General features: G+C 50.2%; 1 protein-coding gene across 1 annotated transcript in view; it reads right to left on the bottom strand.

Moving 5' to 3' along the window:
• LOC119393601 (acetylcholinesterase-1) overlaps nucleotides 1-20,999 on the bottom strand; it is a 37,106-nt gene continuing 16,107 nt past the window's right edge. The window contains exons 2-3 of the mRNA XM_037660709.2: nucleotides 15,429-17,362; nucleotides 1-194 (exon numbers count right to left, since the gene is read on the bottom strand). Coding sequence (XP_037516637.1) covers nucleotides 47-194; nucleotides 15,429-17,341 — 2,061 coding nt within the window. The 5' untranslated portion in view covers nucleotides 17,342-17,362 and the 3' untranslated portion in view covers nucleotides 1-46. The remainder of the gene's footprint in view (nucleotides 195-15,428; nucleotides 17,363-20,999) is intronic.

The following is a 20,999-nucleotide window of genomic DNA, read 5'->3' as shown; positions in this document are numbered from 1 at the left end:
TTGCCTTTGTAAATGGGAATGCACTACGATGAGGACGCAAGGTTCGTCACTTGAGAATGAACTTCTTCCAGAAGCGACAGTGGTCGGCGTGCAATCCTTTGCCCAGCCGGAACCGCTTGGGACTGAGCTCCATGTGCACTGGATTAAGTTCCGAGTAGCGAGGCCATGGGATGCCATCCATGGCCGGCGGCTTGCTGCAGTTAGCATTCGGTACACGCGAGAATGTATCAGTATAGCTTAGAACGAGAATAAATGCTAAGGAATAAATTCCTACACGATGTTTTAACAGTGCGCGCGCATGAAAGAAAAAGGCAGTGCATACGTTCATGGTTGCGGACACGGCTAATGACGAAGAAAATACAAAATAATTTAAACAGTCAAAGTGATCTATCTATCTATCTATCTATCTATCTATCTATCTATCTATCTATCTATCTATCTATCTATCTATCTATCTATCTATCTATCTATCTATCTATCTATCTATCTATCTATCTATCTATCTATCTATCTATCTATCTATCTATCTATCTATCTATCTATCTATCTATCTATCTATCTATCTATCTATCTATCTATCTATCTATCTATCTATCTATCTATCTATCTATCTATCTATCTATCTATCTATCTATCTATCTATCTATCTATCTATCTATCTAAACTAAACTAAACTTTAACTAAACTAAACAACCAGAAATGCGGCGAATGACCACCACCCCGCTAGGTGCAGTACTATAGCCCCGTACCGAGTGCTTCACCACAACTCATGGAAAGCAGACCTCGATTCTTTTGCTTTCGTCCCAGCGGCAAAGCACGTCCGGAGAGCGGTTATATAACCGCCGAGGAAACAAGGCCGCCCCAGCGGCGCTCGATCGAGTAACCTTGCCGCGCCAAGGGAGAGCCGAGCGGCGGCGGCCGGCTCCTGTTTAACAGTCATCCTCCTCCCCACTTAAGACGTGCAGCACGCGGTGGTAGTTGCCGGACATTTCCTCGACTCCTTCCGGTGGCGAGGACGAGAGAGGCGCGCGGGGATGGCCTGACCGCTTAGCCCCAATTTGGTTACGGCGGCGGCGGCAAACGACGGCATTCGCTCGCGACGCCCATCTCGATATGTTGGGAATTTCCAGCTCGCCTTCGCTACCCCTATTTCTCGAAGATTTAATCAGTAATAATTGCTGGGGTTTGCGTGCCAAAACCACGATTTAATTATGAGACACGCAGTAGTGGGGAACTCCGGATTAATTTCGACCACCTGGGGTCCTTTAACGTGTACCTAAATCTAAACACGGTGTTCCTTGCATTTCGCCCCCATTGAAACGCAGCCGCCGTGGCCGGGAAAGGAACCCGCGCCCTTGAGCATAGTAACGCAACACCATATTGTGATTTATGTAATGGTGGCATTTTACGTCAATCAAAGAGGCCGTAGTAGACCTCTTGGCCAATCAGGGTTGACCAATGGCGGAACTTCACAACATGGAGGAACCTGACAACAACATGGGGGAATTCGACAATGTGCGGAAGAGCGCCCCTCCTACGCGAGCATTTCAATCGTTGGTCTGAACGAAATGATAATTGGGACAGCATTCATGTAATCGAAGTCTAGGCTCACTCGTGGCCTTAGCTGGCCTGGACGCAAGCGTCAATTGCCGTTCAATTGCAATCGTTGTTGATCTTAAGCATAACGGTTTCTTCCCGACTGCCTTAACAGGGCGCGATGCAGTCAGTTTCTCACGCAAAAGTTGTAGTATCCATTGCCAGCACGTACTAGTGCTTCCTTTTGTGGCAGCGGACTCATTCCCAATCACTTTTCTATTGAATTTTTTACCGGCATAACATGACTTTTATCTTGACCGGCATTCTTGATTTGGAAACATTAATAATTTCCAGTTTTTTTACCCAACTGCTTTACCTGTTCACTAACGCATTCACCAAAGCTATCTTCTCCGCAGTAAGGAGCTTTTTGTGGAGAAGCCAGCTTTCGGGATTGATTCCCATAGAAGTACACACTGTGCCCCACCGGGAGCGTGTATGCATACGTGAAATCCTGAAATTTGCCATGAAGACGGTAATCGCCTTAATTAATAAAGATAATGAACATTTAATGAGCTAACACAGGTAATTCCGATTGTGGGATTGACGTTCGGCTGATTGAGCTATGCCTTGAATCGGTGGCGCTGAACATAATTTCGGCACGTCTCGGGAGCGACGTCGTCAAGTGCTAAGCGTTGAATGTGCTGTTGCAAATCTGAATTTGAATCGCTTGCCAGAACGACTATTACAACTCGGAGGAAATGCTGCCTTCCACGTCGGCGAAGTGCGTGCGTTTTACCGTACGCACTTTTAGCGTACGTGCGAACGGATACATATATGTTATAGTGGGATGCAACTACTTCCTAAAGGGAATTTGCTACCACCGGTCAACTTTAACGCCCTCCTATCGCGCTCTAGCGCCAGAGGAGGTTGTGGGGGTTGCACTTAGCTACTGAAAGACAGTTATCAGTAGCTCGCACGTTACTTTAGTGTTCGTAAAGTAGATTAATCTAACGTGGCGCATTCCATGGGGCCACACCCTTTTTTTATAACGTTTTCGCAACGTACAAATCCTGCACGTGATCTTTAACAGTCGGCCGACAACCGCAGAGCCGTATATCTTTTATGACAGCCCCCCCCCCCCCCCATTCTTCAATCTTTTTCTTTGCTTTCTCTGGTAAGAAACACGCGTAGCGTACACGCTCCCTATATACCACAAGAACGTGCCATATAATACAAAGAAAGCCTCGTGCTCTTTTTTACGTTCGGTGGCACGGAAAAAACGCCGTGACCTCTACGAATATCGCGCTGAAGGCGAACTAAGCCGAGCCGGAAGTAATCGTGCTGGCTCGGGGCATGCAGACGACCCCTTAGTTCCGTTCCTACTTCCCGGTCGATGGGATAGCAGCAGCAGCAGCAGCCAACACACGGGCGCGCGTACCGGTACGCAACGTGTTCAAAACTTTCTCGCTGCTTGACCCGGGCCACGTTCTGCCTTCATTGACCAGTCGACAGGTGTGCCTTCTGCGGCGAGGGCTGACCTCTTCCTCTCTCTCAACTCTGTGCGTCTTGTTTACTGTCCGTTGTTTTCACGAACGGCTCGTTTGTCTTCTTTCTGCCTGTCGACGCCGCCCTCGGCTACAAGTTTGAGGGCCGTGGCTGCAACGCGCCTGTAGCACTAGGAAGAAGGTGGTGGCTTATGACCCTTGTGGTCCCTGCGTTCGGGGAAGCGTGCTAGAATGTCAGCAGCTTGCGCGCGAGTCGAAGCGATCCCACGCGCTCGTTATCGCGTCTTGATTACGGGTAGCTCCGATTGATTGAGTGACGGGAGCCTGCGTTGGAGATTGTTTTGGCCGCGTGAAAATAGGAAGAGCAACTGGTGAGGTTGGCGACATGGCGAGGGAAGCGTGGAGACCGGACCTTTTTCCTAAGTGGCTGAGCTAAAATGAGCCTTTTGATTCGTTTCGCATAATTTTTCACTTGCTTGCTTTTCTTGTTAATTGAGTTTTAAGCGTGTTGTGGATTATGAAGAAGTTGTTCATGCCACAATTTTCCATGGCCATTTAGTTTCACGCCGCTTTTTCTATTAAGAATCAAGCAAAGCGAGAACGGGGACTCCGTACGAGAGCTGTCTACAGGAATGCAAGCTAATAACAACCATTTCGGGCCTAACATAATTGGAAAGCACATTTTACTTGTATAATCTACCTCATGTGAATCCCCGAGGCCAATAGTGAATAACGTGAACCCGCTACATGACAGCACACTCACATCGAGAGTAAGCATCAAACCGTCTACCTTCTAACTCATTTTATTAAATAAATTTACGCACATTATTCAAACCCGCTGTAAATATAGAATCAGACACGTTTTAAATTTATGCGGCATGTTTAGCTATAATTATTCGCATCTGGGAGTGTGAGACAAGAAGCACGTGCAATAACCCCGTCGCTGCCCTGGCAGTATGAGAGGCTGCATATGGGAGGCTTCGCAGTCCACACCTGGTCGATCAACTTTGGACAGTCCAACAAGCCCACGACGCGGCCGTCAGGATTGGCCTTCCGGTCCCAGTGTGGGAGCCCAAGACTCCCTAACGCGCCTCCTTGCAGGACCTCATAAAAGCTTTTTTTTTATTCAGTTCAAACACTCATTCACTCCGCTGCCCGGGGGCTATATGAAAGCGCGTACCTCCTGACAAAGTTTTTCTTTTTTTTATAAGAGCGAACTATGAAAGTGTCTGTGGATGCGAGCTTGAATTTTGCAGCTTGAGTGTTTCGTAGCGTGTGACCAACTCGCACTTCTTTCCGCTCCATTGACTCGGCAGCCTGAAAACGACTCTCGATATCAGGGCGTACCGAAGACGGTGACGGTGGCGTAAGCGACTGCATTAGAGAACCCCGTCTTTCTTGACCCTCCTTCGACCTGTTTCGAGTGTCACTTTCTTCTACCGCTTCGTTCATTTGTCGCTGTTGCTTTCCGTGGCTACAGGGAGCTGCCTGAGCAGAGCGTTCCCTCTTATATCGGCCTTTTGTACATGAGTCTGATTGGGGTCTCCGCGATGCAGCCGTTCGGTCGCTTCTTGTTTTGTCTGACCCCAAAACGCGACGACGCCCGCTGAGGGATCGACGAGGCGGAAGAAATCAGTGTACCGTGATCCGACGTCGTGTCGAGGAAATCTCTCGCGATCTGCCTATTGTTCGGACGACGAGATGTCACTGGTGGCCCAACCCGACCCCCTCTTCTTTCTTGTGTGGCATACGGCGTGCGCATATATAATTATAGCGCCAGCGAGCGGTCGTCGTACGTGGGACTATGCAGGTGGAAGCTGCCGCTGTTGCGCACATGGCACGATCCGATGTCGTTTGATCCAACGTATACGACTAGCCGCACCAGTATATGAACTGAACATGTTTCTAAGCCTGTTTGAAGGTATCGTATACGACTTCTCGCACTAGCAAATGAACTGATCAAGTTTCTAAGCCTGTTCGGAGACATCGTAAACAACGGCAGCAGCCACAACGACAAAATTCACACGGTCCCTTACGCATTTGCCTAAGACGACTCGAAGGCGAAAGCCATTCTTCTTATCAGTCGATTGTATTGACCTTCCCCCCTCCCCAAGGAAAGCTTTCTACACCTAACGTGGTTTTGCGGTGCCTCCGGGATCGACCCACCGTTAAGTTTGACCAAGCGACGATGACGTCATCACGTCACGCCACGCCACGTTGTATCAAGTGATAGTGAAGTCATGATGGCTGCACGAATGTTGCCAATGTATGACGTCATGATGACGTCATAGAGTGAAGTCACCACAACACGTTCGCTAGCGTTAGCTGGGACAGTGTATATACTACTGCCGAGACCGATAAGCCTGAAGAGCACCAGGACCTTAAATCGAAGACGGTACAGCATGACCACGTGCTGTCCTAAAAAGACGGGTTCACATATTCGTCGTGTCGAAATGAGAAGCTTCAGCTTCGTGACGGAAAGAAAAATAAAGGCAAAGCGGCACGAATAAAAACCAAGCACAGTAAGAAGAGAGCGAGCGCTATCTGTCGACGCAGCCAACTGTGACCCACGTTCTTCGCGGTCTCCTGGTTTTTTTTTTTCACTTTCTCTTCAGCAGTGTATCAAAGAACGCACTGCAACCGACCCTTCTCCTACGAACTCGTGTGCTTCTTCTTCTTCGTGCCGTTTTTATTTGTCACTGACGTATTTCCTGTTTGTATTCCGCACTTTTCTTGGGCGAGACATTCGCAAAGCCCAGCGGATTCCCCGCTCACGCGCCGGATTGCGCACGGCGTGTTGAAAGTATAAATCTGCCGCGACATAAGAGCACCCGAGGAATCGCGGAAGAGGAAAATAAAGCCACCCGTCTTCTTCCTCCACGTGTGCGCGTGCATCAGCAGCTCGTCTTTAGACACGCGGGCGGCTGAGGCATTTCCGCCGCGCCGCCTTCCGTGCATTTTCCCGGGCTCCACGTACGACATTATGACAGACTTCTTCAGTGCATAGGGCTTCGATAGGCGAGACAAAAAAAGTCACAGTTTCGCCTTAAGGGCGAAGCAATGAATGCGATAGCAAGAAAAGCGGCCCGTGATGGACGCGCTGCTACGCTGCAGAAATATCTGGCCCCGAGCAGCAGCTATCGCGCGAGCGGACAGCAGAAGGGCAAGGTTCTCCCTGCGCAAATGTTAGAAGAAGCGAGCGAGCTGGCCGACGACTTTTAAATGCGCCCGTTGCGCCCCTCGCGCCATCTCGCTGGTAATGAAGAAACGCTTATAAGCGCCTGCCGTCTCTGAGTGCTGCCAGTGGTAAAAGGTGTGTATATAACGCTCGCCGTTAGCTACATGAAGGATCTAGGATCTGCGTTTGGCGGCGTAGTGGTTAGCGCCACACGATGCGGAGCGAGAGTTCGCTGGTTCGATTCCCGCGCTTCGGAAGCATCTTTCTGAATTATTTTTCTTCGGGAATTTTATATATATATATATATATATATATATATATATATATATATATATATATATATATATATATATACGGTGCACGACTGCGGCGACAGGGACGGCAGAAACCAGCCGAGACTGTCCATATAATTGCTATCGCAATAAAAGTGCTTTCACGGCGATGTTCGCGCTGAAGTTACAGAGCGTACGAAGGTCACTTCGCTCGCTACAGCGGCCGCGTTTGCGAAAGGAGCGCGCTGTTCAAACAGAAAGAAGTAACACTGTGACAGTTGTTCGTTCGCGCTTGTCCTGTGTGTACCTGCAGTGTGCGTTCGTTTCGTGCGTCCTTCTTTATGTTTGAGCAGCACGCTTTAAGTGTCGAGCTGTGACACTTGATAGTTCGCGCTCGTCCTGTGTGTGTTCTTTTCGTGCGTCCTTTGCGCTTGAGCGACGCCCTGGAAATTTGGAGCTGATTTCCGTTCTTCGCGTTAAATTCCAATTTGTTGCTATCGTATTCATTGCTTCGCCGTTGCGGCGAAGCTGGGACTTTTTTTCTCTGAATTATTTTTCTTTGTGGCTTACACACACACACACACACACACACACACACACACACACACACACACACACACACACGCACACACACACACACACACACACACACACACACACACACCCGCACGCACGCACGCACGCACGCACACACACACACACACACACACACACACATATATATATATATATATATATATATATATATATATATATATATATATATATATATATATATAGCCGAGAGGGTTCATATAATCGCTATCTCAATAAAAGATAGAAAGACAGAGAAAGAGACAGAAAGAAACAGATGCAAATAAGATAGAAAAAAAAGTACACACATAACCATGTATAGTATATTGCCACGCCCTCTCCTTGTTTTTATTTTAATGTATTCGGGTTTGACCAGCAATGACGGTTAGCAACGCTCGGCGCTGACCACGCGGCAGTGTTCGAGAATAATAATAATAATAATAATAATAATAATAATAATAATAATAATAATAATAATAATAATAATATCTGGGGTTTAACGTCCCAAAACCACGATATGATTATGAGAGACGCCGTAGTGGAGGGCTCCGGAAATTTCGACCACCTGGGGTTCTTTAACGTGCACCTAAATCTAAGTACACGGGCCTCAAACATTTTCGCCTCCATCGAAAATGCAGCCGCCGCGGCCGGGATTGATGTGTTCGAGAAGCTTCGCGATTGTAGTGGGTCACATTGTTAAGATTGCGCGCAGGCCGCGAGCGGCCTGGATTGTTCCAGAGCTTGCGCGACCACCAGTGATAAGACTGGAAAGTTCGATGCGCGATGTATAAAAGACGGCGCGTCCCAGCCATGAGCAGTTTTATCGACGGCCGACGCCCTGTTCGCCGCTATCAGTGCGCAGCGTGTATTACTGTAGTTTGAGTTTTCATTTCCCTGCCAGAAGTTCGGCCAAATAAAGAGTTTCATCGTGAACACGACGACTGCTGTCTTCGTCGACGTCACTACCCCGTGATATCTGGGGGAGGTTCTGGGTACGTTCATGTTCCGGACGCCTTGAACCTCCACTGCCTCAGTCACAAGCCATGAGCTACGCTGCTGCAGCCCGACGCAACGCCCCCCCCCCTCCTTGCCCACGTCAAGACGCCGCGCCGCCGCTGCAGTTCCGCCGCCAGGCACCACCGCCGTCACCACCAACATCATACCGCCCGCCAGCCAGCCAGCGATACACGCCGATGAAGACCGACGTTGGGAGCCCCCGACCACCGCCCACTCTGCTACCATTGCGGAGAAGCTGGCCGCACCTACCGCTGGTGCCAGTACCGACAGATGGGATTGCATGGGTTCGCCATTGACGCGCCGCGTCCACAGCGGGGTGAACGACCACGCGACATCGCCGACTACCTCGCAGGAGCGCAGTGGACACCCCGACAACCTTCCCGTTAGCCATCGCCAGGCCGCTACTCTCTCACCAACGCCGACAATACCCTGGCCCAACTCGAGCCCGGTCAACTAGCCCGTATCCGGAAAACTAAGGGCAGCAACCGATGGAGGTGCGGTTGCTGTACGACGAAATATCGAAGATCCTCCGTCGCCGACGACGACGCCATGACGAAACCTTCAGGACACGACGCGAACCAGACAGAGCCTTGACGATGAAACCTCGCGGACTGAAGTAGACCTGACGACGCAACAGGGAAGCAGCGGAACAAACCGATATAGCCGACACCGATTCTTCCACGACCTAACTGCAACGCGAGACGACGAACTAGCGACCTCGACGTTGTTATTGAAGGCCACAGCCTCACAGCTCTCGTCGACACAGGAGCCGACTATTCCGTCATCAGTGGACCGTTCGCTACGAAGCTGAAGAAAGTTAGGACAGCCTGGGAAGGCCCCGAAATCCGGACAGCTGGGGGTCATCTAGTAACGCCGGAGGGAATCTGCACAGCGAGAGTCACCGTTAACAACCGTATTTATCCCGCGAACTTCGTAGTCTTGCAGCGTTGCTCGAGAGATGTCATTTTTGGTATGGACTTCTTAAGCCTTCATGGTGCAGTCATCGATCTGAGATCGAAGTCGATAACACTATCCACAGAAAAAGCACTACCGCCTTACACACCGCCAGGGAAGCACGCCTTGAATGTGCTGAAAAACCAGGTCACCATTCGCCCTCGCTCCAGCGTCATTTTTTGCGTCGGCACTCATAAATCATCAGACCTGGAAGGCGTCGTTGAGGACAACCAACACCAGTTGATTAACCGCGAGATTTGCGTCGCAAGAGGAATAGCCGAGCTGCGGAGAGCGAAAGCAGCAGTGATGCTCACAAATTTCGGCAACGAGTACAAGCACGTGAACAAAGGTACGACGGTCGCCTACATCGAAGAAATCGTGGAAGCACCACTGCTTTCGCCCTCACCGATTCTTCCGAGCCTACTCCGACGAAAGAAGCTCCTCAACCAGCTTTCGACGCGAACCCGAGCCTCCAGAAGCACAAGCAAGACCAGCTTAAAGCCCTGCTCCTGCAATTCAAGGATTGCTTCTCGTCGTCGTCAAGACTTCGACAGATCCCTGTCGCGAAGCATCGCATCATAACAGAAGAAGGTGCCCGTCCAATCCGTCAGAGCCCGTACCGAGTTTCGACGCGAGAACGCGAGGCCGTTAAGAAACAGGTCGGCGGCGAAATGCTACGCGACGACATCATCCAGCCGTCGAAGAGTCCGTGGGCATTCCCCGTGGTGCTAGTGAAGAAGAAGGATGGGACTCTACGTGAAGAAGACTGACGGGCTGGAGAGGGTCATCAGTTATGCTAGCCGGTCGCTATCAAAGGCAGAAATCAACTATTCCACAACAGAAAACGAGTGCCTGGCCATCATCTGGGCTACATCGAAGTTTCGCCCCTACCTCTACGGCCGGCCCTTCAAAGTTGTGAGCGACCACCACGCCTTGTGTTGGCTAGCTAACTTGAAGGACCCTTTAGGTCGCCTCGCACGATGGCGCCTACGACTGCAAGAATTCGACATTACCGTCGTTTACAAGTCCGGAAGAAAACACTCCGACGCTGACTGCCTGTCTCGCGCCCCCATCTACCCACCGCCGCAGGACAACCAGGAGAATGACTGCTTCTTGGGAACCATAAGTGCCGACGACCTCGCCGAACGACAGCGAGTGGACCCAGAACTCAGGGGCCTTGTGGAATACCTCGAGGACAGGACTACCGTTGTTCCGAAGGTATTCACGCGTGGACTGACGTCGTTTTTCTTGCGCAACGGTGTTCTCCCAAAGAAGAACTTCTCGCCGCTTCGAGCCGATTGCCTTCTTGTGGTGCCCTGCGACCAGAGGTCCTCCAGGCTCTGCACGATGACCCGACATCTGGACACCTGGGTGTTTCTCGCACGCTCGCAAGAATACAGGAAAAGTACTACTGGCCGCGCCTTACCGTCGACGTCACTCGCTACGTAAAGACTTGCCGGGACTGTCAGCGACGCAAGACACCGCCGACAAGGCCAGCCGGACTTCTGCAGCCTATCGAGCCACCTCGATGGCCATTCCAGCAAATCGGGATGGACTTACTGGGGCCGTTTCCGATGTCCAATACCGGAAACAAATGGATCGTCGCAGCTACCGACTACCTCACCCGCTATGCCGAGACAAGGGCCCTGCCCAGAGGTAGTGCCGCCGAGGTAGCGAAGTTCGTTGAGAACATCGTCCTGCGTCATGGCGCCCCAGAAGTCCTCATCACCGACAGAGGTACGGCATTTACTGCTGACCTAACTTAGGCAATATTGAGATACAGCCAAACAAGCCACCGCCGGACAACAGCGTACCACCCACAGACCAATGGCCTCACCGAGCGGCTAAACAAGACCATCGCCGACATGCTGGCCATGTATGTCGACGTCGAACACAAGACGTGGAATGCCATCGTTCCGTATGTGACCTTCGCATACAACACGACCATGCAAGAAACGACGCAAATGGCGCCGTACAAGCTGGTCTACGGAAGGAACCCGGCAACGACGCTCAACGCAATGCTACTAACCGCCACCGACGAAGAAGATCTCGACGTCGCCGCTTATTTGCAACGCGCCGAAGAAGCTCGACAGCTCGCCCGCCTGCGTATCAAGAACCAACAGAGGGCCGACAGCCATCACTATAATCTTCGACGACGCCACATGGAGTACCAACCCGGTGACCGCGTGTTTGGGTCTGGATGCCGATACGCCTACGTGGGCTCAATGAAAAGCTTCTGCGGCGTCTCAGTGCTCTTGACTACGAGGTCATCCCAGACGGCATTACGAACTCCCTGCGACGCCGCTCACGACGTGAAGTCGTCCATGTCGTGCGCCTTAAGCCGTTTTTTGCGCGTTAGCGAACCTGGGGACTCTACTTTTTCCTTTGTTATTGTAATTTCTGCGTATGCACTTGTTTTTTTTTTTCTATGTTCTGTCACAAGCATCGGGACGATGCTTTTTCAGAGGGGGGCAATGCCACGCCCGCTTCTTGTTTTATTTTGATGTATTCGGGTTTGACCAGCAATGACGGTTAGCACCGCTCGGCGCTGACCGCGCGGCAGTGTTCGAGAAGCTTCGCGATTGTAGTGGGTCACTTTGTTAAGATTGCGCGCATGCCGCGAGCGGCCTGGATTGTTCGAGAGCTTGCGCCACCACAAGTGATAAGACTGGAAAGTTCGATGCGCGATGTATAAAAGACGGCGCGTCCCAGCCATGAGCAGTTTTATCGACGGCCGACGCCCTGTTCGCCGCTATCAGTGTACAGCGTGTATTGCTGTAATTTGAGTTTTCATTTCCCGCCCACAAGTTCGGCCAAATAAAGAGTTTCATCGTGAACACGACGACTGCTGTCTTCGTTGACGTCACGACCCCGTGACAATATAATAGCAAGGGGTGGGAAAGAGAGAGGTGAGAGGGTAAAAGCTTAGCCAAGCCAGGACCAGCTAGGTGCCCACCAGCTCTGCTGTAGTAACCCAAGCTTGCGCGACTTAGTGTAAGCTGCGCAATTTTTTTTCTCTTTTTCTTTTTGCTGCAATGAAGCCGAGTTGAAATACGTAATTACGCGTGAAGGACACAATGTGCGACGTAAGGTGTCAACGGCTTGACGAAGAGGAACGACGCGCAAGTACCTTTTTTCGCTACGTTAGTAATGATAGCGTAGAAAATTAACTTACCCCAGCCCGGTCGTCTTACGCCACTGCTACCCGCACTTATGTAAAACATGCGGGCACAGAGCAACGCTGCGCCACATGCTCTGGGAATGCGCCGGCAACAACGGTCGAGAAACGGCCGCCGTTCGCGATGCGCCTATGGCGGCTGCCCATACGATGCAACAAGAAGCCTCGAGTTCACTCGTTCCCGCCGCCGTCCCGGCTGCGGGAGCCGCGGGGGACCTTCTCCGTCGACGACGCTGCCGCTGGGAGGCAGCGCTCAGAAGCTCGGAGCTCAACGACCAGCTCTGGGCCGTCCGGCAGGCTGAAGGTGCCGCCCGAGTTCAGGGACTCAGCACCACCATCTGAGGCGTCCTCCGCGGTCGGCATCGAACTCGCGCCTTTCGGGTCATCAGCCGTGCACCGTAACCACTGTGGCGGCCGCCGCCTAATCTGTAGTTACGTTTGAGTGTTTTGTTGAGAAATGTCGTTTCCCACTCTCCCTCGAAAGCCGGGACGAAGTACACAGAGTATAGTAGCGCGAGCTGCACGTGCACCGGCGGCGAGGTACAGATAAGGCATTCGCAGTGAGAGATTTCCAGCGCGTGGACATCAGGATCGCTCATCGGCCCCGTTCTACGGTTTACAACTTCCATCCTTCAGCTAGCCGAGACGAAAATTTGGGTGATCCGACGATAGCCGTTCGCCGGAAAGGCACTTTGTCTCGGGACGCATCGCTGTTCACGAGAATAACATTCGCCCTCCTCGCTTCTGGTGATAATTACAGAGGGGCCCAGGGCACTCGCTGGAAAACACGTGAGTCAACGACCGTGGATTGCGAGCGCTACTGCTGTTCGAAAGCCTTCGATGCCTCATCGAACGAGTTGGCCGTCGTCGTCAACACGAGCGATGAAAAAAATCACGATGTCATTACATCACCCTACGATGACGTCACAGGTCGCCGGAATTTGTGACGTTGTGTTGACGTCGCATGATGACGTCATTGCATGACATCATGTGACTTGAAGGCTTTTTTGCTTTCGCCTTCGAGTCGTTTTAGGCAAACGCACAAGGGACCGTGTGACATTTTAGAGACGCGAAGAGACAAACATAAAACGTGACACATGCAAGTGCTTGCGTGCGTTGTGTAATCTGTCTGGCGTCCGCTTTCTCGAGGCATTACAAAGAATACAGAATAAACCGCGCAAAGTGTCGGCGACAAGCCACGTTGAACCGCTGTGTATGCCAGTAAATATATCTTGGCACGAAAGAAATGGCCACAAAAAGCCACCTATAGAAAGGACAGCGCTCTTCTGTCAATTTATATACTGTCATGTTTTTTTTAGTTTGTTTCTCACAATAATCTACTCATTCACTGTCAAACGTAAACTAGCATTGGAATGGGTTCGTACTTGCCGTAAGACTTCTCACAAAAGATTAGCGTGACCAAAGTGGTTGCAGGTGGCCTTATATTCGCTCTCGTTCGGAGTTTCCGTAAGAAAATTGAAACTGTGAGTTAGGCACTTTGAACGTGCTTAGTTCTTGTGTTCATTTTATTTTCATGATAAATCACAACTTTAGCATTTGATTATTTAGCTTAGCCATTCATGGTTAATTATTTGAGTGCTCCGTGGCAAATTTAGGTTCACTTTTTCTTGATCAGTCTGGAATATTTGCCTTTTCGACATTTGAAGCCCTTCATTCGAACTGCTTGTGACGGCGACACTAAATGGACTCATGTGTACGGAATATGCTCAGAGATCTTGTCCAGAAGCGGCATGATTCAAGAGCGACGTAACATCAAGAATGTAGCACAAAAAAGGCGATGTAAGCTCTGTAGGTCTTCTTGAGAAAAATATAACGTGTAAAAGTGGGCCACTTCCGACACGCAGTTCGCCCTTTTCTACCGAAACCACTTCAGTGCTGGAAGTGCATGAAGTTAGGTCACGTGAGTAGTGTGAGCACGAACGCTACTGTTTGTTCCCGATACACTGGGCCCCACTCCACAGACACGTGCGAGGCCACGATAATGAAATGCTCAAATTGCAACGGGCCTCTTGATGCCTCTTCGAGGTATTGCCCTGTTATTCGAAGGGAGATAGCAATATTGAAGAAAAGGGTTAGAGGTCACTCGTCACACCGGGAAGCGGTTGCATCCATTACGCGACGACGGTACCGTGGCCGGTGGTGCACAAAAGCCTCGTTGCCACGCGAACCACATCCAAAACCGCATCCACCTATGGCACTCAGGACAAACGCTGTCGGGTGTAAGGACAAAGACTCTTCTACCAGAAATGGAGCTCACGCTTCATCTCTACCACCCAGACCGAACGCGGCCGCGTCTAGGGACAAGGACGCTTCTACCAACAATGCAGTTGACGCTTGGCCTGAACTGCCTAAGCTACATGCGCCTAATGAGCGACATCAGACTTTGACTGTAAGGGACACTCTCTCTGTACCTTATAAATTGACGGACGAAGATAGACAGGTCGTCGGCACGGTCAGTAGTCTAGTGAGTGCTATTCGTGCGCTGCTGAGCAAGATGCAGACACCGATAGCTCGAAGCTTGTTGCAACTGGTGGACATCATCACTCCAGTTCTCGCAAGCCTTCAGAAGTCCATGGCTTCAGAACACTGGCAGAACCACCATGGCTTTACCGTCGACAAGATTTTGGGTGGATGGGACCGCGCGTACAAGTTGCATACAAGTTGCATAAGGCAACTAATGCACTGCTCTAATTTCAGCTACGGGACTGACTCACCGTCTGTGATTGCAAGCATGGAACTGCTGTCATGTCGACGGCAACAGTGACTTTTCTCTCCTCCTCTCTAACTTTTATTCCCCTTAACCCCTTCTCCAGTGCACGGTAGCCTACCGGGCTCAGCCTAGGTTAACCTCCCTGCCTTTCTTTCATCCTTACTGTATCTGTCTCTTGAGAAAAATATAGGCTATGGCTCGCTAAGACACAAGAAGATAAAATTCATACGGCGACATATATTTAGCACTACCTTCATTCTGTCAAAGGTAGTACTGCCTTCCGTAATACATTCGAGCTCTCCCAGCATTAGCTTACAGGGAAGGATGTTCGATTGACAAACGTGTGGTAAATGTACCTGCTAATTATGGTTTGCTGCTCATAGGGACCAACATGATTGCGGCAAATAGTAAGAAGCAACGGGCCGTCATGTTGCTTGAATGTCTTTCCGGTCTCGGCACGCAAATAATGAATTTTCGTACTCACCCCGTTTTTGTGAAGGTCAGCCAGATATCCATAATGTGACGCGAGAACAGCACCTCTTCTTCTGTAAACTGCTTGGGAAACCTGAGCGGAACACCGAACACAAACTCCACCTCATCGAAATGCGCCGTACCCAGCCACTCAGGCCAGTAGCTGTTGCTGGGCCGATGCAAGAAGTGATAAAAGTAGACGCTGTTGTTAAACTCCGAGTACACCTCGCCGTAGTAGATGGTCGGGCAAATTTGAAGATAATCGCCGATGGCCTCGATGAACGCGTTCCGAACGCTCGGGTAGTCCCGGTCCTTGATGTTCTTGAAGTAGTGGTCCCTGATGTCGCGAGTACCTGTCCGTATGATGTACTGGAAGAAGAAGATGAGGTAGAACGCCGCTTCGTCTTTGGTTATGTTCGGCGCGAGGCCGTTGAGGAAGATGTAAGGAAGCGTGTTGGCCACGAAGATGCTGCCTTCGTCCTTGTTCACGCCTAGGAGCACGTCCGAGTCTTTGAAGAGACCCTTCTTGAGAGCTTCGTGCGCATTGATTGGCATAAAGTCGTCACCGTGACGAGGGTGGTACGTGAGCACACGCTTGCCCAGAGCTTTTTCGGCCGTGCGGAAGAGCGCGTCAGCGTCGATGTCACGCAGGCAGCGAACTACGTCATCGGCAGTGGTCCCATCCTGGAAGTTGTGCGAGGAGTTTGAGCACTTGAAGATCTCTGCGAACTCCGTCGCCTTCTTAACTCCATCGGCCGTGTTGTCGGGCGTGTCCCACAACGGACTGCCACTCTGCAGGATGACACGCTTCACCATGTTGCGACTCATGGGGGAAATGAGGTGCAGGCCCGCAGACACGGCGCCAGCGCTTTCGCCCATTAGCACCACATGGCCAGGGTCGGCGCCGAAGGATCTTGCGTTCTCGTGTAGCCAGCGTAAAGCTAGGTGCTGGTCGTACAGTCCCATGTTGCCCGGGATGTCCTCGATATCCGCATTAAGGAAACCCAGCGCCCCAAGTCGGTAGTTCATTGAAGCCACGACGACGTCACCGTACGCCGCAAGCACGCCGCCATCGTAGAACTCCCAGTCGGTGGCACCGATGTTGAAACCTCCACCGTAAATGAAGACGATCATGGGTCTCAGCTGTGTAGAGCCCTTCGTCTCATTGCGTCCTGTTGTATCGGGGGTCCATATGTTTAAGTGCAAGCAGTCTTCGCTTTCGGGCTTTTTGCTGGCAGCCCAACTCCAGCTGGATGCGAAAGATATGTGGTAGCACGGTGGACCCATCTCCTTGGCGTCCAGAACATTCTCCCAGCGTTGCACTGGCAGCGGTTTCTTGAACCTGAGCTCTCCTAACGGTGGCGTAGCGAAGGGAATACCAAGGAAAACGTCAAGCTTGCGGCCTAGCACCTCGGTTTTGAAGCCCACCACCATGCCGGTGGTAGTATTGACGAGTGGACGACCGTCTTTGGTGGCCTCTGGCAACTGTGGTGGCGATGTAACCGGAGTGGGCGTTGTTTCTGCTTCGACTGCAATGCTAATATCTGTTGCGCTAAGCACGTCCACGTTTGTCTCCAAGTCATTGTTGCTCCCTCCTCGGCTGGGTGTATCCGGTGAATTGCCCGTCGATGGAACCAAATAGGCGTCCGGTAGCGGGTCTTGCGGTGCCAGCAGTGACTCTGGCCGTCCCGCTGCAACGTCCCTATCCCCGTCATCAGAAGTGCCGGACACATCATTGGCGGGTCCGATGATGGCGAGGTCTCCCTTTCGCTTCTCCGGTACCAAAGGCGGGCCTTCCTGGCCCGAATCTTTCTCGGACCCGGCGCTAGCCAGGAGCTCGGGAGGGAGTTGTAGCACCAGGGTGGCGATGGAGATGGCGATAAGGCACACAAGCCCCAACAGCAGGCACAGCACCCATGTCCGCATTGCGTCCCTTCGGTCTCCACTCTGCGCTCGAGAGGAAAGGCGAGAGTTACGTTCGTGTCTCTGACGCCGATGCACATTTCTTTTTCTTTTTTTTTCTTTGTGGGTGAGGAAGGAAGGAAGGAAACGCGTTGCGGCCTCCTACCGGAAGACTCCGCGTCGAGCGAGAATTAAAATGCCGGAGAGAAAGAAAGTGGGGTACCGATGTAACAGGGTCTGATTTGGGAGTCAGATAGGCACCTTCCACTTACGTGTGTGCTGTTTTGACGCAGCGCATCCGCTGTAGCGCACACCCACTCGTTTTCTTTTTCGCTTTTTCCTTTCACACATGTATCGCACTACGAATTGCAGTAGCGAGCACAAAATTTCTCTCCATCTGGGAGTTCCTGCAGGCGTCTACCGTTCATCTCAGAACGAACGAGCGCGTGAAGCTCGCCCTGCATTCTAAATGCCAATGGTATCCTTTATATGAGGCACTCATCACGCTTTTTCGCAGCTGTCAGAAGGCAGCCGTGTTATCGTAATATTCATGCCTAACTTAGAGTGCAGTGTCAGGGTTAGTGTTGAAAGGTGACCTAACACGTACTACATATGAAGGAAAACAATAATTTCATGACTTTGTTTTATCATAAACAGTTGAAAAGGGACTTTTTTGCTGCATTCTTTTCTACGTTTTTCGTAGTACTCATGTCAGTTAGACGACTTTCCGAGTACTGTTATAAAGTTAATTTTGCGTTAATGAGGCTCAAGCCTCTATTTTGCTCCCCGGCTCCCTTTCAACGTCTCCTTCGCCTACAAACGTTCAATAATATAAGTAAAACACAAGGAAGGTCTCGAAAAAGAATACCAGCTAAAAGCACAGGCCTACATGAAAAACTATCGAAAAATCTCTGGGGAAAATACTTTGCGAAGTGTTATGTAATTAAATTACAATAAGAGCTGATAAGTAATGAGGTTAAATGGAGATTTTTATTTCGATATTTCTTACATTAGTTTAAATTGTCAAAAATTTGAGCTATGTTCGAAATATATCCTCTTGTCAACCTATCATTGTAAAAAGGAAGACAGCACAAAAACAATGATCTTATTTTGCAATTGATGATGCATGTTGGTAAAAATCTTACGTATAATTTATAATGATATATTGATTATTGTGGAGATGAAAAAGAACGAGCCAACGCTAATCGGCATAATACATTGCCGCATAAGAACATATTCCACATTCGCTCATCCATTTTTAGAAGCATCGAACCAACACCATAATAAAAACATGCAAGCAGAATGGAACAGGAAACTTGTAAGCGATTTCTGACTCATGCTTTCCAGACAGGAAACCGAAATGCCTGCCAGCTCTGGTCCTGTAGTTTAACTCCATGCGACCTGCAGACGTGAGATAGCACGCAATGTTGCGCGCTTTGTAGGAAACTTGCATGTCGCAAGCATATGCATACTGCAAAACACCATGTTACGTCACCGCGAGCTCAACGCACACATTATGCTAATCAAATTGCGGGGGCGTATCTTTTCGCGCACTGCGTGTAAAAGAGTGATTCGCCTCATGTCATACAAAAGAGTCATAGGGCAACCATCCGTGACGAACCGTAGAGCGCAATCACTGCGAGCGGTTTCTATGCAAGCGTTCAAGCTCCTACTCCTTACGTGCGTAGGATAAACCACGCGCGCTGCTCTAATATACGTGCGGGCTTTGCTGAATGTTGTAACAAAGTTGTATTTCCATTTGGGTTATCGAGAATGGGGCACGCAGTGGCCTTGCCCTGGCTGTAGCAGACACGCAATGCAAGCGTGCGCTGCGCGAAGCCCGGGGCAAAGGAGAGCAAGCGCACACAAATGGAGGGCAGGCGGGTTGCCGGCCGACCGCTCGATCTGGTCAAGGACAGCGAAGAAATCGACTCGCAGCCTCTTGTGTAAGTAAACACGCGGGGAGAAGTTCAGCTAAGAACGCCGGAGGAACTCGTAGGGAGCGCTTGTATTGCCTGCTGCGTCGCATCCTCAAGAAGACAGATAATTGAAGTTTATTTGTCCTGAATTCTTACAGGAACGGGAGCTATACATCCTGGCAACGGACTTCTGCTCCTAATCACACTTTGACACGCAGGCCGCTCAGCATCACATTATCATAACATACCACAAGTATACCTCCTGATATTAAACAATAGCACAACAGAAATGAGCATCGTCCTGTTACACAATGTGAAATAAAATACAAACATGATGCAAATTGATAAATGAGGTGTTCTAAATCAAACACAGAAACTTTATTAAGCATATCTTAATATCATGGTGTGTCAGGATGGACTTGATCATGGTATCAGAAAGTATGTAATTGGAATCTATGAGACCATAATACTTTCGACAGTAGCGTTCTGATCACCGTGCGCGGTCTTCTGTCCACTTTCGTACTCCTAGGGCTATTGAACTCGAACAAAAGGTACACCGCGTCCTTCTAAATTATTTGGCAGACACAGACAACACGAGAAACTACTTGTTCAATGTATACCAGTAGGCTTTTCCATCCTACCGCCACGCGTTCACGATGTGTGGTAATGACGTTCCTGCAAAACACACTATCTTTGGTCTCGTTTGGTCTGTCTCGTTAACGCTTTTGCTACAAGTCAACGAACACACCCGGCTTCCGAGTGCAGCCTAATCAGTCACCTTACTTTACCACGCGTGCAACTCTTTGAGAAAACCAGGGATGAAATGTTAACAGTGCAAAATTTATGCAATAGAACCATTTTCCAGCTTTATTATTCACGGCAAAACGAACATATGTACCTCAAGGTGTCTCTAGCGAGCCGCTAGAGCAGAATCCATAGGCGCAGCTATCAAGTTAAAAAGACAGGGCGTGCAAACACGGATATAAGAGTGAAGTCAGAACACCTGTTTTTTTTGTTTTTTTTTTTTTTAACCTGAACGCCTATAACTAGCTCAGCTCTCTGTTATTCTAAGTGACTGTCAAGCAGCCTACATTGCCGCTTGCACACTCAGTCTTCAGGTCACTTTGCATCGAAAGTTTATCTTAAGATTACCTCTGCGATCCCTGCTCTCAGAGGATGGCTACGCCTCGAGGTATTGTTACCACCTTGCGAAACTCGCGTCAAGACAAACGACGTCGTCATCATTTACGAACAGTTCGCGGAACCGGCAGTCGTCCAATCGAACGTGCCGTTCGTTAAGCAGGAAAAGGAGGTACGCACATTGTTCCGCAACAAATCGCTCAGCTTTTGCATTCGAGGAGGAGCAGCGGCACGTGAGGACGACCCTCTTTGCGTATGTCAAGGCAGTCCACAAACAGCGCAACAGAGCCAACTCAACTCTTTCACCATACACAACCGCGTTCTGACACCTCGCTTTCAAAATGACGTAACTGCTGCTTCGGATGCAGTGATTCGGCTGTTTTCCAAGATGAGCAAGTACTGTTTCGTACCGTTTTCTTACTACGTTGCGTGCTAAGCGCTTCCTACTGTCCGAGCTCCCGTAGGCTTCTTCACTTCATTTTCTGCGGCTTCCGTATTGTATTACGACGCGCCTGCGAGGAAGCTGGGTTTCCAGTCCAAGGCCATCCACTGGCACGGTGGGAATTCGGGCACGTGAGAAAAGGCTTCCGTGAACAATTCTATAGTTGTCGATGGTATCAGCT

Source organism: Rhipicephalus sanguineus, chromosome 5, assembly GCF_013339695.2.
Source record: "Rhipicephalus sanguineus isolate Rsan-2018 chromosome 5, BIME_Rsan_1.4, whole genome shotgun sequence".
NCBI lineage: Eukaryota > Metazoa > Arthropoda > Arachnida > Ixodida > Ixodidae > Rhipicephalus > Rhipicephalus sanguineus.
This window is presented reverse-complemented; position numbering and strand designations above follow the sequence as displayed.